Source organism: Aspergillus pseudodeflectus, assembly GCF_044049435.1.
Source record: "Aspergillus pseudodeflectus strain CBS 756.74 chromosome Unknown BJX68scaffold_44, whole genome shotgun sequence".
NCBI classification, from domain to species: Eukaryota; Fungi; Ascomycota; class Eurotiomycetes; order Eurotiales; family Aspergillaceae; genus Aspergillus; species Aspergillus pseudodeflectus.
The window spans coordinates 172846-195293 of record NW_027263820.1 but is presented as its reverse complement, the minus strand read 5'-3'; the positions used below and the strand labels follow the sequence as shown (position 1 = coordinate 195293).

At 51.4% G+C, this 22448-nt stretch overlaps 11 protein-coding genes across 11 annotated transcripts; 3 read left to right on the top strand and 8 right to left on the bottom strand.

Moving 5' to 3' along the window:
* Positions 1–356: 356 nt before the first annotated feature.
* Positions 357–3283, top strand: BJX68DRAFT_277964 (putative aconitase; the record flags this gene model as incomplete). Its single annotated transcript, XM_071048427.1, has 4 exons — positions 357–381; positions 898–997; positions 1047–2259; positions 2312–3283. 4 exons carry the CDS (start codon positions 357–359, stop codon positions 3281–3283), a joined length of 2310 nt encoding a protein of 769 aa, XP_070895821.1.
* BJX68DRAFT_153863 (Zn(II)2Cys6 transcription factor) lies at positions 3236–5577 on the bottom strand. The gene is made up of 2 exons (XM_071036722.1): positions 5323–5577; positions 3236–5268 (listed from the first exon to the last, which is right to left on the bottom strand). Exons 1-2 carry the CDS (start codon positions 5431–5433, stop codon positions 3358–3360), a joined length of 2022 nt encoding a protein of 673 aa, XP_070895820.1. The 5' UTR covers positions 5434–5577; the 3' UTR covers positions 3236–3357.
* A 231-nt stretch (positions 5578–5808) lies between these two features.
* Positions 5809–6921, bottom strand: BJX68DRAFT_257355 (amidohydrolase family protein; the record flags this gene model as incomplete). Its single annotated transcript, XM_071043322.1, has 3 exons — positions 5809–6263; positions 6318–6784; positions 6851–6921. 3 exons carry the CDS (start codon positions 6919–6921, stop codon positions 5809–5811), a joined length of 993 nt encoding a protein of 330 aa, XP_070895819.1.
* Positions 6922–7202: 281 nt separating this feature from the next.
* BJX68DRAFT_277961 (mitochondrial carrier domain-containing protein) lies at positions 7203–8403 on the top strand (the record flags this gene model as incomplete). Its single annotated transcript, XM_071048426.1, has 5 exons — positions 7203–7323; positions 7379–7419; positions 7478–7573; positions 7662–8135; positions 8191–8403. 5 exons carry the CDS (start codon positions 7203–7205, stop codon positions 8401–8403), a joined length of 945 nt encoding a protein of 314 aa, XP_070895818.1.
* Positions 8404–8904: 501 nt separating this feature from the next.
* On the bottom strand, positions 8905–9887 carry BJX68DRAFT_277959 (alpha/beta hydrolase; the record flags this gene model as incomplete). Its single annotated transcript, XM_071048425.1, has 1 exon — positions 8905–9887. The coding sequence occupies exon 1, from the start codon at positions 9763–9765 to the stop codon at positions 8905–8907; it is 861 nt and encodes a 286-aa protein (XP_070895817.1). The 5' UTR covers positions 9766–9887.
* Positions 9888–10300: 413 nt separating this feature from the next.
* BJX68DRAFT_153772 (uncharacterized protein) lies at positions 10301–10862 on the bottom strand. Its single transcript, XM_071036720.1, has one exon. The coding sequence runs from the start codon at positions 10674–10676 to the stop codon at positions 10362–10364; it is 315 nt and encodes a 104-aa protein (XP_070895816.1). The 5' UTR covers positions 10677–10862; the 3' UTR covers positions 10301–10361.
* On the bottom strand, positions 10863–12998 carry BJX68DRAFT_153771 (putative spindle poison sensitivity protein Scp3). The gene is made up of 3 exons (XM_071036719.1): positions 12700–12998; positions 12459–12580; positions 10863–12393 (listed from the first exon to the last, which is right to left on the bottom strand). Exons 1-3 carry the CDS (start codon positions 12899–12901, stop codon positions 11050–11052), a joined length of 1668 nt encoding a protein of 555 aa, XP_070895815.1. The 5' UTR covers positions 12902–12998; the 3' UTR covers positions 10863–11049.
* A 367-nt stretch (positions 12999–13365) lies between these two features.
* On the bottom strand, positions 13366–13897 carry BJX68DRAFT_153823 (uncharacterized protein). Its single transcript, XM_071036721.1, has one exon. The coding sequence runs from the start codon at positions 13688–13690 to the stop codon at positions 13412–13414; it is 279 nt and encodes a 92-aa protein (XP_070895814.1). The 5' UTR covers positions 13691–13897; the 3' UTR covers positions 13366–13411.
* A 207-nt stretch (positions 13898–14104) lies between these two features.
* On the bottom strand, positions 14105–15186 carry BJX68DRAFT_269984 (putative TBP interacting domain protein; the record flags this gene model as incomplete). The annotated part of the gene is made up of 5 exons (XM_071046492.1): positions 14105–14137; positions 14188–14597; positions 14660–14722; positions 15041–15079; positions 15141–15186. 5 exons carry the CDS (start codon positions 15184–15186, stop codon positions 14105–14107), a joined length of 591 nt encoding a protein of 196 aa, XP_070895813.1.
* Positions 15187–15635: 449 nt separating this feature from the next.
* Positions 15636–17904, bottom strand: BJX68DRAFT_269983 (putative chitin synthase activator (Chs3); the record flags this gene model as incomplete). The annotated part of the gene is made up of 4 exons (XM_071046491.1): positions 15636–15647; positions 15702–16934; positions 16984–17103; positions 17164–17904. 4 exons carry the CDS (start codon positions 17902–17904, stop codon positions 15636–15638), a joined length of 2106 nt encoding a protein of 701 aa, XP_070895812.1.
* A 1024-nt stretch (positions 17905–18928) lies between these two features.
* On the top strand, positions 18929–22397 carry chl1 (DNA helicase). The gene is made up of 7 exons (XM_071041185.1): positions 18929–19537; positions 19643–19732; positions 19786–19946; positions 20002–20634; positions 20685–21350; positions 21403–21573; positions 21626–22397. Exons 1-7 carry the CDS (start codon positions 19402–19404, stop codon positions 22325–22327), a joined length of 2559 nt encoding a protein of 852 aa, XP_070895811.1. The 5' UTR covers positions 18929–19401; the 3' UTR covers positions 22328–22397.
* The last annotated feature ends 51 nt before the right edge of the window (positions 22398–22448 follow it).

The following is a 22448-nucleotide window of genomic DNA, read 5'->3' as shown; positions in this document are numbered from 1 at the left end:
GATATGTAACAATTGTGATGAAGGTGCGTGGTTTTTGGATGAAGTTTCATATTATCTGATAGTCTGTACGTGAATGAAATAGACCTCTATGTAAGCAGTGGAATACGCAGAATAGACTCTGAAACCAAGAGAAACTTGACTCTCAATTCCTATTCAGTTGCTTGGTTTTTCACAGTGGTGCGGATGCTATTGGACGATAATGTAAATAAATCGACAATACCGAGTTAGCTACGCTGCCTTGAAAGACATCTTTCAAGCAGGGGGGTGAAAATACCAATCAACAACCATAGCTGCAGCTCTATATTACCTTCGCTCGGACACCACTAAACTGGCGGGAGTTCCTCCTGCGTAATAGAATGTCCACTCCCCAATCATTCATACGTCTACACCGCTTTGGCCCCTGGGACCTGACGAACGCCAACGAGGTCAAGCAGGCTGCGGCGATTCTTCTTGCTATCGCAAATTAATGGAAAAAGGTTGTTCTATGGACCGGATCTCAGGTGGCTGGATGTGTTGGTGGTGGTGACCAGTCAGAGCATGGGAGCAATTAGGGCTTCGAGCATCTACGACCGTCAAACTCAATCACTTTTGCACCCTGCGAGCGCCAGCAAATCACCAAGCTGGATAGAAAGCAACTTGTCTCCATCTTCAATAAATTATTTACGTACTACTAACAGCACTCAACGATCGCTGATGCTTTGGGTCTTGCTTTACTTCAGGTATCTTTTCGGAGTATCCGGCATCACGTCGGATACATCCGAGCCCAGTAAGGACCTCTCAGATTTAAAGAATGAGAAAGACAGGAACCATGAGCCTCTAAGGAAATTGAGAACCAGGTAACTGTCAATATGCTTATCACGCACTCCTCGAGGTATCTGCGACGTTCGACGCCGAAAGTCCGTCGGGGTGTGGCTACGGCTGCGCTGAGCAGATTTGAGCCGGCCACACGAGTTGACTTTAGCAAATTCAGCAGCAAGATTGGCTCTCTACGAGAACGGTAACTTTGCTCGTTCGTTAGAAGTTGCTCAAGTCTGATGGTATGGTAGGTTGAAGCGGCCATTGACCTACGCGGAAAAGGTCCTCTACAGCCACCTCGATGACGAGTTTGATGAACACATCGCCCGTGGCCAGACGCAGCTACGGCTCAGACCCGTCCGTGTCGCTTGTCAAGACGCGACTGCCCAGATGGGGCTTATCCAATTCATGTCTGCAGGTTTAGATACGGCCGCTGTCCCCACCACCGTCCACTGCGACCATCTAATTGTGAGTCGGGACGGGGAAGAAGCAGATCTTCTCCGGGCCTTGGAAACCCATCGAGAAGTCTACGACTTTATGGAAAGTGCATGCCAGAAGTACAAGATGGGGTTTTGGAGGCCAGGAGCAGGAATAATCCACCAGATTGTGCTGGAGAACTACGCTTACCCTGCTGGAATGATGGTGGGTACGGATTCGCATACACCAAATGCGGGTGGAATGGGCATGATCGCTATAGGAGTTGGAGGAGCTGATGCTGTCGATGTCATGGCTGGTCTACCGCTGGAGTTGACTGCGCCTAGGATACTGGGTGTGCGACTTCACGGCGCCCTGTCGGGCTGGGCATCACCAAAAGACATTATCAACAAGATTACAGGGATGATTTCAGTAAAGGGGGGTACGGGATCAATCATTGAATATTTTGGTCCTGGAACGCAGACGCTTTCGGCGACTGGGATGGCTACAGTGTGCAATATGGGGGCTGAGACCGGCGCTACGACATCCATATTTCCCTATACGGCCTCGATGACTGAGTATCTGAGAGCAAACCGGCGCCCGGACATGGCTGCTGCGGTTGAGACAATTGCACACGAGCTCCAACATGATGAGGGCGCTGAATACGATCAGATTATTGACATTGATCTCGCATCACTGGAGCCGCATATCAACGGGCCTTTCACGCCTGACCTGTCCACGCCCATCTCTAGATTTGAGTCCGCAGTCAAAGAGAACGAGTGGCCGTCAACCCTGACTGCGGGTCTTATTGGGTCTTGCACAAACTCTTCATTTCAGGATCTTAGCCGCGCTGCGAGCCTCGCTCAGCAGGCATTGGATGCTGGCATGGAGCCGAAAATGCCGTTGTTGTTGTCCCCCGGGAGCTTGCAGACCCGCAAGACGTTGGAAGAGGCCGGGATAATGCAAGCGTTCGAAGAGGCCGGTGCCACCATGCTACCTAATGCTTGTGGGCCGTGCTGTGGGTCGTGGGATCGTACCGATATGCAGAAAGTGAGTTCCCACGCAGAGCCTGAAAGCCTATGCTGGTAACTGACACGCGCAGGGAACGAAGAACTCGATTATCACCTCATATAACCGAAATTTCTCTGGCCGTCTCGACTCGAATCCGGCCACGAACATCTTCCTTGCCTCGCCCGAAGTGGTCATGGCCAAAGTGTTCTCTCCAGATCTGGCCTTTGATCCTATACATGACACACTCACAACGCCATCTGGAGACGAGTTCAAGTTTCAGCCTCCAACCGGCGATGCTCTCCCCAGTCGAGGCTACCAGGGCTCTGACCAAGCATATGTCCCCCCTCCAGCAGACGACAGCGAACGCTCCAAGCTCGACGTCAGCATCAGCCCCCAGTCCCAAAGGCTTCAGAAACTATCGCCATTCCCGCCCTGGAACGGTCATGACTTGGAAGAGTGCCTCATTCTTATCAAAACAGCAGGCAAATGCACAACCGATCACATTACACCCGCCGGACCCTGGTTCCGTTTCCGAGGGCACCTGGAGAATATCTCTAACAACACACTAATTGGCGCTGTGAACGCAGAAACAGCAAACGTCAATAAAGTGCGCAACCAACTCAGCCAACAAGATGGCGATGTCCCAGGCACCGCACGCTACTATCGGTCACAAGGCCGGCCGTGGGTGGTTGTTGCCGATCACAACTACGGCGAGGGGTCGTCGCGCGAACACGCAGCATTGCAACCGCGATATCTCGGCGGCGTAGCGATTATAGCTAAGAGTTTTGCACGTATCCACGAGGCAAACTTGAAAAAGCAGGGGATGTTGGCTGTGACGTTTGCGGAGGAGGCAGATTATGATCGGATTAGGGCTTCGGATCGAATTAGTATTATGGACTTGACGGCTTTTGCACCGGGTAAGCCCCTGACGATGAGGGTACAGACGGATTCTGGGGAGGACTGGGAGGCGCCTTTGATGCATACGTTTACTCAGGAGCAGATTGAGTATTTCAAGGCGGGAAGTGCGTTGAATGTGATGGCCAAGCGCCGGAACGAGGCGTAGCAACTTTGACGGTCTATGTAGCAAGGTTGATAATACCCACGTTGGCGTCCTGACAGAGTCTACTCAACGGACCATTACGGAAGAAAACTCCAAGCATCAGTAGAGCCCATTCCAACCCCTTCAACAAAAAGGTCTGTCCAGGGAATGTCGACGTCTGGAAATTGACCGGACAGCTCTTCCACCGGGTCCTCGGGTCTGGGCGTTGGAAACGTATGTGTTTGTAAACCAAACCAGGACTGGAATTCGGTATCCAAGTCGGCGCCAGCCGGGTCAGGCTCGTCGAACAGAGTAAAGATAGAGTTGCCTAGGCGCTCGATGATTGATGAACACTTCTCACCTACTGCGCGACCATTAGAGATACCACGGAAGAGTGTTAGAAAGGTAAGGATATTCGTCTGCACGACTGGTTTGCTTAATTCATGGCGGAGTGGGGGTGAAGACCGCAAGGCATAAAGCATGGTGACGGCAGCCATAAAGAGTGAGTGGATGGCAACAAATGTGTACTTTATCCGATTACGCGCGTACAGCGAGCTATATGAGTTGATTAAACCAATAGCAGACTCCATGCACAGTCGAAGGTCTTCGGACGAGGGCATTGGCACCGCTCGGGACGGGCGGTAAAGTGACAGCATGGCATGATGGAAGGCAATCTGGAACCACTCCTGAGACTGAAAAGTGGAGGATGTCCGCACGTATCTTGGGGCCATCATTAGCCAGTAATTCAGTTCTGAACAGCAAGCGCTTCGAGCCGTCTCCAGCTCGTTTGGATTGGTTGGCGTTTGGCCGATGGAATGGGAGGAAGTGCTAATAGAATGGAAGGAAGTGTAGACCCTGGCGTTGATCTTCCGGAGCTGAATAATATGGATGAAGGTCGATGTGTCTTTGATTCGTGGCAGCAGCGGCGCGTCTGCCGCGGGAAATGACTCGTTGAGTTGCTCATCTGTCAAAGGGAGTGGGAGTGGCACAGTGATGTCGTTTTCATGAATACCCAGCGGCCGACCCATGTTGATTGCCATGCTACAGCTCATGACATATGCACACCAAAACACCCGTTTGAGCATTTCCGAACGAAGAAGATTATGGCCAGCTAGGCTCTCCTTGCGATGCAAGTCAATCCCCAAGGCTAACTGCAGGGCGAGGCCGGTGGTATACCACATATTGACTGACTGTGGTTCGTTATGCCCATACATACACAGCAGTAAGAGACACTGTATGCATTCAAAGTCGTCTGCCTGTATGACGATATGCAGATCTTGCACTGCCCGATTGAAGAACAGTCGATGCAGTTGATTGTTCTCGTCCTGCGTCGGAGACCTTTCTGTAGCTGTAATGGCGCAGATCATGTTCACTAAGAAATTGGAGATAGGGCTCGTTACAGATCTTGCAAGATAAGGATTAAGATGATCGTTGACAAATGTAGGCTGGTGCAGGACAGGCAAGTACGGCCATCGCCGCTCAAAGAACGCCTCCACTAGGTTCTCAAAAGTAGCGTTATCGAAACCAGCAAGGTCTGCATTACTTTGAGAAGTAATCACATTGGGATTTGCTGCATCGTCGCCCCACAAATACCAGGCGCTACTCAGGGCGCTCCGGAATGAATCTCGGAAGTTTAGCTGGTGTGTGAACGTGGGTCGCAGGATCCGGCCAGTGTACGACAAATCGAGATTCTGGATCAAAGGGTCGCTCGGTGTTGCTAGGCCATGTCCAGCTTCAGGTGTATTATGGCCGCCAGAAGTCCGCAGGGCGCCGGGAGAAGATAAATCCCCCGCGGTCGTATCGAACCGCACAGACACAGAACGCCTTCGCGATCGTAATCGATCAACCTCGAGAAGTAGCGCATCATACTCCTTCCGCAGGGAGAGAAGTCGGGCCCTCAACGAGTCGCATTCGCAGTCAGAATGTGCCTGAACCACCAACCGACGCGAAGGGACGCATGGCGCTCCGACAGATTCGCATGGGCCACACGTTGGGGTCCTCCCATCACACTAGGACTAGCGATTAGAACCCATCCTCATATATCATGAGAGGGAGCTCTGTACCTTTTGCTTCCGTCGTCTGCATCTCTCGCACGCGGCAACACTGCGACTCAGCCCCGGACGGTGTCGGCGCACAGCAGGAAGGCGTGAATTGGCAACGCGTGCTTCTGTCATGCCACTTGATCTAAAATGGACAGGGAGCGAGTTTCATCGCATTGCGGGATGGTAAAGGCACTACTTGAGCAGTCGCCAAGTATCTATTCAGTAACGCAAGCTATCCGGCGAATCATGACGAGCATGAGGAGACGTGAAAGCAACTTTGGAAGAGGGAGAGCCGAAAAAGTTGCGAAAATCTGGGGAAGATGGAGAAAGGCATGGCCCAGCTGCTGACAAATATGGATACCTCAGGCTGCTAGGGCTGATCTATTACTCCCTCCGCTCCACAGCGAGCGTGTTACTCCTGTCGTTCTTCTTAGAATTAAAGCTAAAGCTCTGGTCATACTTTGATTGAGCAAACCTCTACTCCCCATTACGGCTGGAGGTGGCAAATTACTGAAATATCCTAGCTGGGTTCTCCCTCATCATCTTTCCCCATACCTCACTCCCAACCCATTTCCTCAAATTCTCCAGCAGAGCTCGATTATCAATGACTCGAAACGGTTCCATGGTAGATAAGCTACGCTGTTTTGTTCGATCCTTACCTTCCCCTGTGTGGGGCCAATCACTTCCCCAAATGCACTGGTCTGGTATCTCCTTCGCGAAGGCTTCAATGATCTCCCGAGTGTCATCGAAACAAGCGGTCGTCCGATCAGACGCTCGATACAGACCCGAAATCTTGACGATTACCTTGGACAGCTTGGCAAGTGTGAGGAGGGAGATAAATCCCATCTGTGATAGGACTCCATCTTTTGCCACATGGGACAGGAGTTTCGGAGCACCCTGCATGCCTCCGAGATGGTCTGCGATGATAGGCACAGGAAGCTTGGAGACAACATCAAAGAGTGCTGCACAAGCTTATTAGTGAGCAAATTGGATAAAATAAGGATCCAACATCTTACTGTTCCATGCCCATCCAGGGACAAACAGCTGGATCATCCAACCCCGCAAGTGACATATTCGGTCTGCTGCTTTCTGCAGTGTATCCAGCAGGCGAGAGACATCCAGACCTTTGCCATCCGCTTGGAAGTTCAACTGGATACCCCGTACTCCCAGTTCATGCATTCGTTCAAGCTCGCGGTCCGTTATACTCTCCAGCTCAATCATTGCGATTGCGTATACTGACTTTTGCCGGGCACGCAGCTCTCGGAGACATTTCATCATTACCGTGCAGTCTGTTCCGTAAGGCGATGGTTGGACAAGCACGATACCGCTACCTGTGCCATCTCGGGAGATGCTTTTATTGAACTCGATCAGTCTATGCAGAGGTGCGTCATCTGGTGTATAGGCACGATCTGCGGCATATGGACCTATCGTGGGATCGAACACGTGAACGTGAGTGTCGAAGGCACCGGGTGGTAGGAGAAACCTGCAACCAAAGATATATAAGCGAAGCAATTCCGAGCGTATCACGCTAATGCGATTTGCTACTCACTTTCCCTTCCAACTAATCGCAGATGCTTCAATATGGGCTCTCGGCTTCATCAGCCGTGTCGTGACGGCCATTTGGAGGTATGTTCGCGTTGGGCTTTGAATGTGCTGGAATGCTCGAGATTGCAAGGCAAACTTCACGATATTAATCACTCACGTCTAGCGTCAACTTACCTATTCATTCTTCGTTGCCCGTGATTTTTGTTGTGCGCTATTCCTCCATCGGATCGTGCCGATGACCTCGAAGACCATACGGATGGATCCGATAACTTAATCAGAGCAGCTATCCATATCAACCGCGAATATATAACTTCTTCTGGTTCCAATAAGAGCAGAAGCACAATAGACTAACGACAATGGTGCTGCAGTGCATAGCGGCAAACCAGCTCACCACTGGGGGACTCAATGTTGCCGAGGAGAGGAGGCCGATTCCATACCATAATTTGGCCGTTGGAGCGGTGATGAACGTCTTTCAAGGTAGGCCAGATCATGCCTAGATTTGCATACAGAATATTACTGACTGGATCTGCAGTTACAACATTGGGCCAGCCAATGGAGGTGCTCAAGACACATGTATGCGCGAATATATCTTGGAAATCTGCTTCTAGACCTAACCAAACAACTGTAAAAGCTAGCTGCGAACAGGCACGACTCACTAAAAGACGCAGTCCAAAAAACATGGGCTCGTGGGAAATGGTCAGCCTTCTACCAAGGCTTGATACCGTGGGTATGTGATACCTAATACATCCAACCCTGAAACCCTCACGAACACGCAAAATAGCCCTAACCTGTGCTAATCGAGCGGAATGGTACAGGCATGGTTGGAAGCCTGCACAAAAGGAGCAATCCTTGTTCTCACAGCAAGCGAAATCGAATATCACGTCCGAATCAAGCTACCAAATGCATCGCCGACGTTGGGTGGGATAGTGGGCGGGATTGGCGGTGGATTTGCGCAAGCCTATCTGACGATGGGCATGACAACGTGCATGAAAACAGTCGAGGTCACCCGATCCAAGGTTTCTGGACAGGGGGTAAAACCTCCGGGGCCATTACAAGTATTCATCGAGATTTTTCGGGAGAAAGGGATTCGCGGGATTAATAGGGGCGTCAACGCTGTCGCGCTGCGGCAGGTAACGGGCTGGTCGTCGCGGATCGGCATCTCGAGGTTTGCGGAAGAGATTATTCGGTCTGCAACGGGCAAGGAGAGGGATGAGAAGTTGAGATTCGGTGATAAGATCTTAGCGTCGACTATTGGGGGCGCATTGAGCTGTTGGAATCAGCCATTCGAGGTACGTTTAGCACAGCTGTGGTCTCAGAAGAAACCACGCTAACATTGACCGGTAGGTCCTCCGGGTTGAAATGCAGTCAATGAAGAGCGATCCAGGACGGCCGGCAAAGGCAACAATTGTGTCGACTTTCAAGCACATTCTCGACACTTCCGGGTTTAGAGGATTCTTTCGTGGGATAGTTCCTCGGATTGGGGTTGCCAGCTGGGCAACAATCTGCATGGTGGGATTTGGCGATACTGTCAAGGCCTGGGTGGCTACAAAACAATAACTGACATGCAAATCTGGGGGCATATAAGGATCTGTCTGCGCTTGGTTCGGTATCCAGATGGCATATAGTATACAAATTATGGAGCGCAAGGCCGCTCCTCGTTAAATAATTGCCCTGTCATATAAGTTTGCCTAGTATCCCATCGGGGGAATATACCGCTAAGCTAGCAAAATAGGCCGTGATGGTCACCAGATTACTCTTAGACAGTCATATTTCCAAGGAGTTCTGCGAACGAAGCCCTGTGCTGGTCATTCAGAGGTGTACGTCTGACCTCCGCCTTGGAGCGTCTGCGGGGGCAAAACTGCCCCATTGCGAGCAAGATGCGGTAGACGTTTGGCATGGAAAGAAATACCGTTGGCCTGAATGTCGGGATACACTTGCTCTGTACCCTAAAGTGAGGCGGAAATCATTTCCGTGTTGTTCACCTGGCCACAAGCCACACCGAGTGGTTTAAGTCGCAGTAACAAGATTTGTCAAGTAAAGTTCTCAGGCGAAGCTCATCTATTCTTCACTACTTGGTCCCGCCAAAAATGCAAGAATCCGATCAAACGCCTCCGGCTCCTTGATCCAGTGCCCTTCATTATCCGCCCCCGAGTATCCCATCCACTCAATATTGCCCGAATCCAGGACCTCTTTCAGAACCCGTGATGCTTGCTGACCTAATTCGACAGACACGAAGGCGTCGTCAGTGCCATGGCCCAGGAGAACCGGCGTAGTCAGGATTGAGAAGACACTGAAAGTATCTGAGGCTTCTTCTTCCCGACAAGGTTTCAAGCCGATCGTTTCGACGGAGAACCGAGAAACCAGGCGCTGTAATTGAACCTTAGACTTAGATTCAGTCTGGTGGACCCGAATCAACTCCTCTGCATTATCAGCAAAGGGCAGCCAGCCACAGAAACCCAGAATTCCTCCAAGCTGCCGCTGGATTCTCCCAGTCCCAGACGCACAAAAGACAGTCCACAAGGCCGTCGCCATCCCCTGGCTAATGCCTCCCAGATACACGTGACTTGTGTCGCCATTCAGCCGTGCGATCTCAGCCTCGAGGATACCGAGGATATGCGCAACGGACTCCCGTAGACCCTCAACCTGCAACTCCTGCCGCTCTTGGATGTTGGTTAGAGAGTATGCATCAAACCACGCGCATATGTCTTCTTCGAATGCAACGGCCCAGCGGTCACGCGCGGTGGGGAACACCCACCGCCAGGAGGGGAGGCAGTTGTGTAGGTTATTTTTCTTGGAGGTCAGGGAGGAGAATAGCTCCTCGGCAAATTCGGGGCCATTGCTGCCGCGGCCGTGTAGGAGGATCGCGGTGTGAGTGTGGATGGACTTGGGAGGATGGATGTGTAGTGGTGGGAAGTCCATAATGGGCTCGTTTTGGTTGATGTCTTTGCGTTAACGTTGGTCGGAGTACTTGAGCTAAGCTTCGGAGGCAAGTAGCCGGTCACCTAAACAAACTCAGTGCATCGTGCGACTGTACGACGTGGGGTAAGCATTTAGAGTGCTAATTATATTCAGGTTTGCAGTATGGACAGCTGGGACTTTGAAATGGCTGCCCAGGCGCCCAATGTTTCCTTTTCTCAATCAGCCAATCAGTTTCTTAAGACATGCAGTCGAAGGCAACATCATGATACGCATAGTACCTACCTACCTAGACTTGGACTGAAACTGAGAGCATCTTCCGAGATGTGCTTGAGTTGCACTACTATCATTTTCATTTATTTCCTGACCTTGACTAGAAACACCCCTTAATGATGCTTGAATGACGCTTGGAAGAAGCCAAAAATGAAAGGATCATGAATTAGAATATGAGGGTGCATGCCAAGATGAACCCCCGAGCTCGAGCCCGAGCCTCAGCGGAGTGTACGACCAGGGTATGCAAGGTCGAGTTCTACATGTACTAGTCCGCAAGTACGAAAGCCTTCAAGCAATGAAGAGTCGAACATGTAATTAGTGAAGATTTAGATCATTGACTCGTGAGTTGCGTATACCAAAGAAACCCAAAGTGAGAGAGCATAGAATGTACAGAGTTGGTTCGCGGCCGAAGCAGAGAAAAATGGAGAATGGAGAGGTAAAATAGGTATAGGGATAGTGAAAGAAGAGACAGGCAAGGATTTCAGGCCGAGATAACTAACAGGTGGCCTTGATGGAAAGAGATAGGACAGCCAAAAGAGAAAAGGAAAAACACCAGTAGGATAAGGAAAGATGCTCTGGTCAAATGCAATGACAACCCAGCCATGTTTTTGGAGACACCCGCATCGCATCTCTTTTCTCATCCTGTTTGGAACGCCCCTCAAAAACACCAAGATTGTCTAAATCGGCGAACGGCAAATGCGAGGCCACTGAGATGGTGACCGTGACGACAAAGAACGGAAAAGAATGGAGAAAGGATGGTTGGTAACGGAGAATTTGCGCGTAAATCCTGAATATCAATCCCAAGATAGATAGATCGCTTGAACCGTTCTATGCAAAATTCCCTCCGGCGGCAAATAAAGCGGATGGATTGATGGCTTTTATGGCGAGATTATTATGACCACGTCAGGGACTGGTACCGAATAATGGCCGTCTTTCTTTTTTCTTCGTGTATTCGTTTACTGCTTATGTTCACTTTTGTCCGCGAGAGACATTCGATCGCAATGATCATGCCTGCTACTCGGATGCCTTTGTCGACGTTGAGACCTCCTCGCTCGCATCCGCCTTCGGAGCAGTCCATGACGCGCTGTTCCGCTTGTTGTTCTCCTCTTCTTCCATTGAGAAGACAAGATCGCCTTCACCCTGCTCTTCGTCAATCTTACTCGTGCCGACGGGTGACGAGACGGTGCGATCTAAGCGGCTATTGGCGCCAAGAGAGGGCGTATGACGGGCAGAAGAAGGATGTAGAGATAGGCCGCTGAGCTGCTGAGAAATCATCGAGGCGGAGGAAGCCCGAGGTGGGCTGCCAATAGGGCCAAGGCTAGGACTGCCAAAGCCCCCCATTGAAGATTCCCGCAGAGGAGAGCCCAGATGTGGGAGAGATCCAGCAGCCTCTTCCTCCTTCTTCTGACGCTGCTTCGCGAACAGGGCACCAAATCGAGAAGGACTGGACGCGAGTGGAGAGTTGACTTTGGTGAAGCTGGTGCCGCTCATGCCGAGCCCGCTGAGCTCGCGGTGGCTAGAGCTGAGTTCATGATCCGTACGAGAAAGGCGGCGAAGCCGTTCCTGAGGAGTGAGAACATCATCATGAAGGTTCATAGGAAGATAGTCCTCCTCCATCGGGAAATTGCTGTCCTCCCAGTCATCCAGGGCTGTAGGTCGAGGTACGCTTGCGGAGAGCATTCGGGGCTTTACAGGTCGGGAGGAGTGTAGAAATCGGGAGCCAATGCCATCTTCGAGCATACCGGGTGGTGATGAGCCAATGAAGGAGGAGGACGGCTTCTTCAAATCCGAACCATAGGCAGCGTCGCGAAGATTCCTGAGCGCATCCGAAGGGGGGTTCCTTTGTGCAGGGGGAGAGGATAGCTCTAGGCCAAACCTGGACGGTACAGAAGCAGCCACCGGGCCATAACGAGCGGCATGTGAAATTCCTTGACTATCGAATGATGCGGGAAGCGGCGCATCAAGAGCGGTGAGGTATTGTTTGTGGCTCGGAGACATGGGGAATCGCAGCTCTTCGACGGGCGAGCCATACTTTGACCCAGCATCTGAGGCCAATCCGGTATCGATCGAAGGGATAGTGTCATACGGCGGCGGCTGCTGCGACTGTAGTGCGGCGAATTCTTCTTGCGTAGGGAGCTGGGATACATAGCGACTATCGTGGCCGTTCATGCGTTGCTGCGAGAGCACCGAGTTCGTCAATGCCGAATCTTGATTGATATACGCCTGTGGATTGACCCGGCCGCCTAGGTTGAGATGGCCACTACCCATTCCCATGCCTCCGCCGGTAGGCCGGTTGACTCGTCGTCCATCGGGCAGAATGTGGGCCAGCGCACACTTCGCTCCGAACTTGCAGTTACCCTAGATTCGCACTACGTCAGCACTCGTCTATGATTTTGGCGCGAAATCCAGCGAGATATATGTACCTTTGTGAAATATTTGCAGGGAGCGTACTCGATCGCGGCATCAGTGGAATGGAGGAATGGACAAGCAGGTCCTGCCTGACAGGCGCCTTGCCGGAAGAATTTGCAGGGCACATGTTTCGTGTCTGGACGGTCGCGATGACATTAGCTTTTGACCATGACCGAATACATAATGTAATATCACAGAGATATAAAACCGAAGCCCGCATGACTTTGGGTCTTGGAATGACGGGTGGTGGCTTACTGCTCTGGTTCGGGGGACTGCGGGCAGCGACGTCGAAGCCCGACGGATTGCGCGAGTGCCCGCCGCCGTTTTGGAGATGCTGTGGCCCGGATGGCACCGGGAGAGGGGCGCGGCTTTTCATATCGGAGGACGGGCGAGTCTGGGAGCGGGAAGGCTGAGCAGACGGTTGAGAGGACGAGTTGCGAGAAGCCGACGCCTGCATCTCTCGAGACAAGGAGCAAAGAGGAGCAAAAATCTGGAGGGGTTTATCGGACGGAGGCGACGTGGAGTGGGGGGCCGTTGGCGGTGTGGACCAAATGGCCGAGAACAATCTATTGAGCTCAACGATAAGCTGCTGCGAGGAACAATACAAAGATATTCATGAAGATAATTGAAGGAGAATGACGAGGCTATTCAATGGATCGTGGGGAGATTCGGTGGTGGTGGCCAGGCCCTCACTTCCCCGAGAAAGTACCGCCTTCTGCGTCGCTTATTCTTCCTTCACCACTGTCGTTCCTGGAAGTTGGGACCGACGAGGGAGTTTCTAAGACAGGCGTTTCTTCTCTGTCTAGGAAAATCGTCGTTGGCGTCCATGTGGCATACGTGTGCTATATATATCAATCGCCCCGGCCATATATCTGATTACCAGACACCATGCGAATGGGCTCCGCGCTTTACCCCTCCCAAACCTACTACATAAGGCATCGTTCAAAAAACTTGATTCCATGGACTTTTATCTAAGAAGTTCATCGTGTGCTGGCTTCGGCACTACCTGATATTCATCTGATGACGATCTAGACCCAAGCGAGCAAAAGGTACCGATACACGCGAGCTGCACGATCTGGTATACCAGAGCGCTGTCTATATTTGGCTGTGGTACAAAAAGCGCGCGCACGGATCTCTGGCTGAACAGCGGCGCATGATGTCGCCAGATGAACACGAGAAGACGAAATAGCCGTCGGGTGGCGTCACCCGATGGCTCTGATGATACTGTCGCCTGGCATTTGCCCATGTTCGTCTGACGACAAGTCCTGTATTTCGTGGGGATGACCTCGGCTTCGGGCTTGGCCTTGATTCGAGCCTCGAATAATCTAATCCTCCTTCAAGCGCACAAAGAGAAACCCAAAAGAGAAAGAAAGAACGGGAATATCGACAAGGGCACGATTCGAGTCTCGCATTTTTCGAATTAGTGAAACATAGATGTGCATTTCCTCAGATGTAGACGAACAGTCTACCCCCAGATACGCATCTGGAATGCCTTGCTAGCAGCTTTTCACTGATAGCATCCATTTACGAAAAGCACAGAAGATAAGAACTGGTAGAACCGTAGTAACCCCATACTAGAAACCATGCCTTTCAATCTGCGGCGCAACAGGATACAGAAACAACGTATAGCAGATCTCCTGTCCCGACATCGCGTGATATCCTAAAGCGGACTGCCCTCGAGACCCAACCGCTCCTAAAGAGTCTATTAGACTGTAGCTTGGAGGGAGATGCTGATATACAAACCCATAGCTCCTCCTGAGTCGTGCCCTCCGGCAAGGTCTCAGAACACTTTAGCCAAAGATCCCGGCAGATCCTCTCACGAACCCTTGCCTGAACCTGCCAGAGCTTCCAGTCTTTCCTCACGGCCTCCGTCTCCTGCGGGGAGGCATTGGCTTCGCCATCTCCATGAACTTTGGCCAAACTCGCAGCAAGTGACTCCTTTTCACTCTCGAGCTTCTCGAGCTCGGCACGGAGCTCAGAGAGCAGGGGCACAGCGTTGAGAGAGCTCAACTCTGCCTGCACTTTCTTTTCCTCCTCTTTGAGTCCGGGAAGTTCTTCCTGGAGTCTCTGGATCTCTTCGTCCATGGCGGCTATTGCGTCGGCGCTGGTCTCGTCGGATTCTTCTTGCGTCGCGTGGTAGACGGTTTGTTTCCCTAGTATGCAAGAAGGATCAGCTCGCACTCAGCGAATTCTAGGGTGGGGGGGGTGAGCTCACCAGCTACGCGACACTCAATCTCCTTCTTCTGGTGTAGGTCGCGGAGAGCCTTGACGGCGTACGCTGGAGACTCCCGCGTCAGAAGCGTGAGTGGCCACTAATTGACCAAGGACTTGCCCTTCGTGACCTTATTGTGCAGGTTCGTCGAGACATCAATAGCCTTTGCGCCCAAGGTATGAATTAGCATTTCATATTCGAGAGGGCACACGGAGAACGAACCGAGTATGGTCGACTGATTCCACAAAGCGAGACGATTAGCTGAAGAGCAAGAGACAGAGGAACGAGGACTACTTCTGTCTACCTTTGAATTTGAGTGGAGACGGTCAGTTATAGCTCTGGGCTTGATGAAGAATGAATTCGTCGATGTAGAGAGAGACTCACGAAGATAATCAAGGATCATTGCTGTGCCGTCAGAAGCCGCTTCGAAAGTTGTCAGCTCCGTATATACAGTCTCTGCAGAGTGTTGATAGCAGCAGCTCACCATCGTTAGGAGCCTGTTTTTCAGTCTTTCCTTTTTTGGGAGCCATGATGGCTGTCTAGGTGTTATATTTGGGGTTGCGGATGACAACGTGGAGGGTGGAGAAGTGAAAGATAAATGTGATGGAGTAGAGCTAAGATGCAGACTCAGAAGCAGATATTAGTATCAGAGTATGGCTGCGGAGATTGAGAGAGTTTTCATCATAAACGATTCAATTTAGTCGTCAAGTGGAATAATGACAGGACAAGAATAGGTTGTAGAAAAAGATGCTGCGTCTATGCGAAGGGAGAATATGGAAATAGAAAAAAAAAAACAGGCTTGCAGTCAGAGAAGAAGCGCTTAATTGGCAGTTGCTATTAATCCACCCCATATCAGAATTCAATCCATGAAAGCAATGGTGCTAGTACGAACATAACGAGGCCAGATCCATTATTTTCCAAATTTTTACAAGAAACGAATAAATAGAAGCCTAGATGCAGGTGAAGTAAAATGCGGGTATCACATGACAATCTATATAAGTGGTTAGCTCGCAGTTGCAACTTTGGGATAGCTTGAATAACATACGCAATCGCTCTCTTTCGGGGCGTTTGGAACGCCCATCTCCTCAAATGTCTTTGGGCCTTTGCCGGGAAGATTTCCTGCTTTGGCAGGTTTCTGCTGGGCAGGCGGAGCAGCCGCTTGGGGAGCAGGGCCAGGTTTGGGCGTTGCAGAGGGGGATTGCGATTGCATTGATTCGGCGCGTGGGGGGAAGTTAGCGGAGGAGGGAGAAGGGCGTGGAGAGGGCATGCCGCCGGAGGAGTAGCCAGAAACGGGAGTCCGCGCCGGCTTCCGATCAGGGACATTATCCAGGCGTTGCGGGCGTCTCCGCATATCCTTTTGGGGTTCTAGAGGTGCCTGATAGCCGATATCAAGCCTGGGCTCTCCCGAGCCCGGGGTGTGTGGGCCACTCGGGGGAGTTGCGTTGCCAGGTCCGCGGTAACCCATTGGTCCTGGTCCGTACGAAGCGGCACGGTTGTATTGTTGAGGATTAGGACGGATGTTCGGGTTGATTCCAAAGGCAGAGCTGGGGCGATTATCAGCCGGGTAGCCGGGGCGGGCATGAGGCATGGGGCGGTCGGGATAAGGAGCCGCGGATTGCGGGTTGTCGGAGAGGCTCATTCGAGATGGGTCAGGCATTTCAAGGTTCTCCGCAACCGGTTGCATTGGCTGTTGCATTGACTGTTGCGATGCCCCACGTTGGTGACCATAACGAGTCGACTTGATGCGTGCAATCGCAACTTGTTCGTGGTCCCTACGGGATAGGGTCTTTGACCGCGAGATGCTGTCAATCCGGCCAGTTGCATCCTTATTTCCGCTCGCTGAAGCTTTCGCGTACCAGCTCTTCGCTTCCTTGATATCGACTGGCACATAGATGCCGACTTCGTAGAAGTACCCCAAGGCGAACTCGGCGGTGGGAAGGCCGCTTTGAGCTGCCCTCTGGGCGTACGTGAACGCCAGCTCATCATTCTTCTCGAACACACCTTCGTGGCCGCAGAGGAACCATTTGCTGATAGCCATCTCTGCCTCAGGCTCACCCTGGCGCGCAGCAAGCGCGTTGTAATGCAGGGATAGTGCGGGGTTGAAATCGCAGCCAAGCTGGCACAGTTCATATGCGGCTCCCATCTTGACCTGCGCCTTGGCAAACCCGTGATATGCGGCCTTTTCGATGTTGACGCGGGAGGCATTAAGGTCGAGCGGGAGGTAAGTTTCGGGAACATTCACCTGAGGAAGCTCTCGAGCTAGAAGCATGCCGTAAACCTGCCGCGACAGTTAGTTACTGAAAGATGAAAGTGAGAGCGCGGCGTACATAGGCTCCCTGAGGCGCATTCTCGTCGCAGGATTCCGCGGCGCGACTAATATAATCAAGACCCATTTGGTAATCCTGGCGCTGACCATGCTGGCCAAGCAGAATCATCATACCCAAGCGCTGAAATAAACCATTAGCCTTAATACCATCACCAACTTTGGGCGCAGAGGCGAAACTCACATAGTATGAAGCCGAGTCATGGAAATGGACACCCTTCTCGTAGTGCCTGATGGCCTTCTCGGGCTCACCGGAACTTTCAAACTGCATTCCAATGCGGTACTCCGCCCTTGCATATCCTTTCTCCGCTGCCCTTGAATAGCAGCGGAAAGCCTCCTTCTTGTCCACTCGGAATCCAAACTTGCCGAATTCAAGCCACATACCCTTTATGAATTCCGCCTTGGGATGGTACTGCTCAGCCAAGAAGTTGACGATGTTCATGGCGTCTTCTCGCAGCCGGCGCTCAACCGGAGGGGTCTGCGAACGCGGAGGTTGGATCACGGACAGGCGAGCCTCGTTTTGCATCGCAACCTCTACATAGGCCAGGACGTCCTGAGCCCAGTTCAGCTGCATCTCGGGGTCATTGGAGGACAGCACAGGCACCCGCGCCTTCTCCAAGTTTGCTTCCTTCTGCTCATCGGTGGGAGGTACATTGGGAGGAGGGTTCCGTAAGACGGGGAAGGGTGAGAAGTTGGGGGTGTCCATCACGTCGTACACGTCGGCGGACTGCTCGTAGTGTGTCGCCTCGTAGCCAGAGTGAAGAGGTTGGCCCTGGACGACAGCGGCGGATGAGCTTCGTTCGGGGAAACGCGAGCGATCGAACTGGGCGGGAGCGTGTCCGTACTGCGGCATGCGATGGGGGCTGCGGGCTTGGTGTTCGAACTGAGCAATATTGTCCTGCATGTTCTCGGGGACTTCTGGCATGACCCTGCTAGTCGATAAATTATTGCCCTGCAATTAGCAACGCATCCCAGAAAGGAAGAACTAGTGGAAATGAAGGCGCCTGGTGGACAGAGGGGGATTGTTTGGGACAGATGAGGGGCGGCTCTTTTGAATCAAGGATAGTGCGGTCGCACCTTTGAGGAGCAGGAGACACGAGTTCAGGCATGATATAGTGGTCCTCGCCCCCTGGATACCATGTCGCGCCCGTTGAACCCAGGCCAGCTTGGCCACGGCCCTGTGGTGGTGGACGATTCATTGTTCGCGAGAATAAGCCGCTTCGGGACTATGACTCGTCTTTGCTTTTCTCTCTCCTTTTTTCGCCCGCGGATTCCACCCCTGCCAATAATTCGCTGGGGCTCTCCGTGTCAGACAAGAGCTATCGTTTAGGATCTTGGAGCTGGCGGGTGCATCGGCGCCTTCCCATGCGAAGAGAAAAAAGAAGCGGGAGAAAACGAACGGACGTGATGGAGACGCCCTCTGTAAGGCTCAAGGGACAAGCGACTGGAGGAGTAAAGGGAAGGGATTGGCGGCGTCTCCAGCAAGAGAGGGGAAAGGGAGAGCGTCTCGGAAGACCCCGCTATAACAAACAACCGCCAGCACTGAGCAATGACACTGCGCGCGATGGAGCCGGTGGACCAGACTAATGGCAGTTCGGAGATGAAAATGAACACTTCTATCAAAAAGGAGATGAACTTCCAATGAAGTCGTCAAATACGTATGTGCGAGAATACGAGTACTACTGGACTCCGTACAACGTTGTAGACAAATCTGCGCAGCAGAAGTGGGATTGGGAGGTTTTCTATCACCACGGCAGCGCAGCGCAGCTTGCTCAGGCTTCGGGCAGTCTTCGACTCGCTCTGCAAGGAGGCGGCAGGCCTCTATTTTCTCACCTCATCCTCATCGCATCCTCTGTCAAGCACTCTGTGACTTTGCCGTCCAAAGGAGCCTCGGAGGGTCCACTCAGCAGGAGTGGTGATTATTAATAGAAACCTGACCCTTTTGAAGAGCCAGTCAACCAGTCGTATCCGCTTGCTCTTCAGCTCCTCGACCGGGGCTATTTTTATCAGGTTTAGCCGCAGAGCGAACCCAAAAGCCTGCCCTCGCTAGCGTGTCTTGTTGTGTCTTCCAGAAACCAACGCGCTCTCACGGAGTCTTTTCTCGCTTTCCTCCGAAGTGGCTGAGGTCCATAATTCATGCAGGTTCTATGTCAGCCTCCTGATTTCTTTTTTTTTTATCTTGGTTGGTGGAGATTGACATGATTATATCGCCTAAGATGATGAGCCTAAACCCTTTCTCACTGCTCTCCAAGGTATGCTCTCACTCCATGTCCTTAAAACGTCACTCTGTGCCTACCAGCGATATCGCATCACAGCAACCGCTCCCGGTCCTCGAGTCTAAAGACATTGTATATAGATTCCAGTCCTTAGGCAATAATGTCACACAATTAAAGCCAGTCAGCTTTGGACTGAAACCGCAATCATGGAGCCGTCAAAGGAGGACTTTTACCATCCTTACTCACCTTATGACATTCAGCTTCAATTCATGCGCTCTTTATACACATGTCTTGAAGAAGGTAAGGTGGCCATCTTCGAGTCTCCGACTGGTAAGCCATCTGGCATTCTTCGAATCTTCACCACATGACTAATTATCGATTCAGGTACTGTAAGAAGCTGTGATGTACCCTGATGCGTCTCAGCTTTCGTTGCTAAGCTCTCCAAGGGAAAATCGTTGAGCCTAATCTGTGGCTCTCTGACTTGGCTCCGTGATCACAAGCGCAAGTCTTTCACTGAAACGGTGCAAGACGCTGCTGGTAAAGGTTTCCTTCGATAAGTGGATTACTACAGAGCTAACTACAGGCGTCAGTGGACGACGATGAGCCTGAATGGATGCTGGAGTTCGCAAGACGCGAAGCCAGTCGCGCAATCACTGAAAAGAGAAAAGATTTTGAATCGCGGCTCGCAAGGATAAAGCGGGAAGAAGAGCAGCAGAGAGCGGCTTTGGAGATGGGGCCTAGGAAGCGGCAGGTATGGTCTTTCTCTCTTCTAGATAGATGCCCAAACTAATGTCGTTCGCACATAGAAAGTAGCTACAACTACTACAGGTGAGGATACTGAAGACGATAACCAGTTCGCGCTCGATGATTATGAGAGTGAAGGTGACGAACCCGGCGCGTCGCTGAAGCAATCCGCTACTACCGCCGGGCTCTCTTCAAGCACCATGGAGCTACTAGAGCGCTTGAGGGGGCAAGGGCCAAAAAGACCGGAAGAAGAGGACGAAGCAAATGACATCAAGATCTTCTATTGCTCAAGGACACACTCGCAACTTATGCAATTTGCGAATGAGTTGAGGCGTGTTACATTGCCCTCCAGCCTGCCCGAAGACTTGCAAGGTCTTTCTGGGGAAGAAGAGCTAGGAGAGCGAATCAAGCACCTCTCCCTAGGGTCACGGAAGAATCTATGTATCAATCCCCGAGTAGCTGCTTTGGGGAATCCAACAGCCATCAATGAACGCTGTTTGGAACTACAGCAACCTAGCACTGCTGCGCAGCATCGATGTTCTTTCCTGCCATCGAAAGAGGATGAAATTAAAGTCTCATCGTTCCGTGACCATGCCTTAGCAACAGTAAAAGATATCGAGGACCTTGGCAAACTTGGCACGAAGATGGGCCTATGTCCTTATTATGCATCGCGTCCGGTCATCAATCACAGCGAAGTAGGTTCAACTCAGCCTTCTATCTCGCCGCAGACTAATGTTAGGTGCAGATTGTAACCCTTCCGTACCCTCTGCTCCTCCAAAAATCAGCTCGTGAGGCCCTGAATCTATCCATAAAAGACCATGTTATCATTATCGACGAAGCACATAACCTTATGGATGCAATATCCGGTATCCATTCAGTCACCGTGACGCTTTCTCAGCTAAAGACCTCGATTTTCCAACTGACAACGTACGCCCGGAAGTTCAAGACCCGCCTGAAAGGGAAAAACCGAAGCTATATTGCGCAGGTCATTCGCCTGGTCAGCTCTATAGCAGACCATCTCCAATCTATTCTTGACAGCAAACAACCCACTGAGGGTTCAGTCCTCCCTGCAGACTTGATATCAGGAAAGGGTGTCGATCAAATCAACCTATACAAGCTATGTCGATACTTGCAAGAGAGTAAACTAGCAAGGAAGGTTGATGGTTATGTGGAGTTTTCTCAGAAGACAGTGGACCAGCAATCGAAGCCTAAAATTACAGTACCTGTCCTGTTTCATATCTCAAGTTTCCTGCTTCCGTTGATGAATGTCTCCGCCGAAGGACGGTTGTTCTATACGAAAACCAGCAGAGATATTCAGCTAAACTATATGCTTCTCGACCCGACTAACCACTTTCGCGAGATTGTCGAAGATGCGAGGGCAGTCATATTAGCTGGAGGAACCATGTCTCCGGTGAGAACCTCACTTATTAATGCTGCTCTAAGAATCCTAACTTACGATGCAGATGTCGGACTATATGAACCATTTGTTCTCCTACGTCCCAAGAGATCGTCTTGATACATTCAGCTATGGCCATGTCATTCCGTCGGAGAACCTTACTGCAAATATACTAGCTCGAGGAGTGTCTGGAGCTGAATTCGATTTCACGTATGACGGTCGTGATTCGGAAAAGACAGTATGCTTGCCAGCCTGGCCCTCTATGCCCGATTACTCACATTTTTTTAAAGATAGTTGACCTTGGCCGAACCATTACCAGCTTATGTCGCACTATCCCAGACGGAGTCGTGGCCTTCTTCCCCAGCTATGATTATCTGAGCCGTGTGTTGAACATATGGAAACGACCGACTGCCGGTGGAAACAACCAAACACTATATGATATGATCGAAAGCGTGAAGCCTATTTTGTACGAGTCGCGGGAAATGACAACAACAACAGACGAACTCCTTCACCAGTACTCTAGCACCATCGAAGCGGGCGAAGGAGCGCTGCTGCTGTCCGTCGTGGGCGGGAAGCTATCGGAGGGTATCAATTTTTCGGACAAGCTGGGAAGAGGCGTGCTAATTGTCGGCCTCCCGTTCCCCAACATACGCAGTCCAGTCTGGCAGGCCAAAATCCAGTATATTGAACAAAAGGCCTACCAGAATGGGAGCTCGGCCTCCGAAGAGAGTCGGCGATCGTCTGCCAAGGCTGCCGGGCGCGATTTCTACGAGAATGCTTGCATGCGCGCAGTGAACCAGTGTATTGGTCGGGCCATCAGGCATCGCAACGATTATGCTGCTATAGTCTTGATTGACAAGCGGTATGGGAGGCCGAACATACAGGCAAAACTGCCTACATGGATCAAGCAAAGTATGGAAGGCAGTTGTACTCCTCTGCCGGCAGGAACTGCACTCGAGCGGCTTTCCAGGTTTTTCACCAACAAAAAGTAGAGCAATGGAACATGAACGCATTTTCGTTACAATCAGTGTAAAAACCAGCCATTCAGCAACCATTTAAAACTATGTAGAGGACCATGCGATGGATGGATCGCACGGCAACACGTGATGTAAG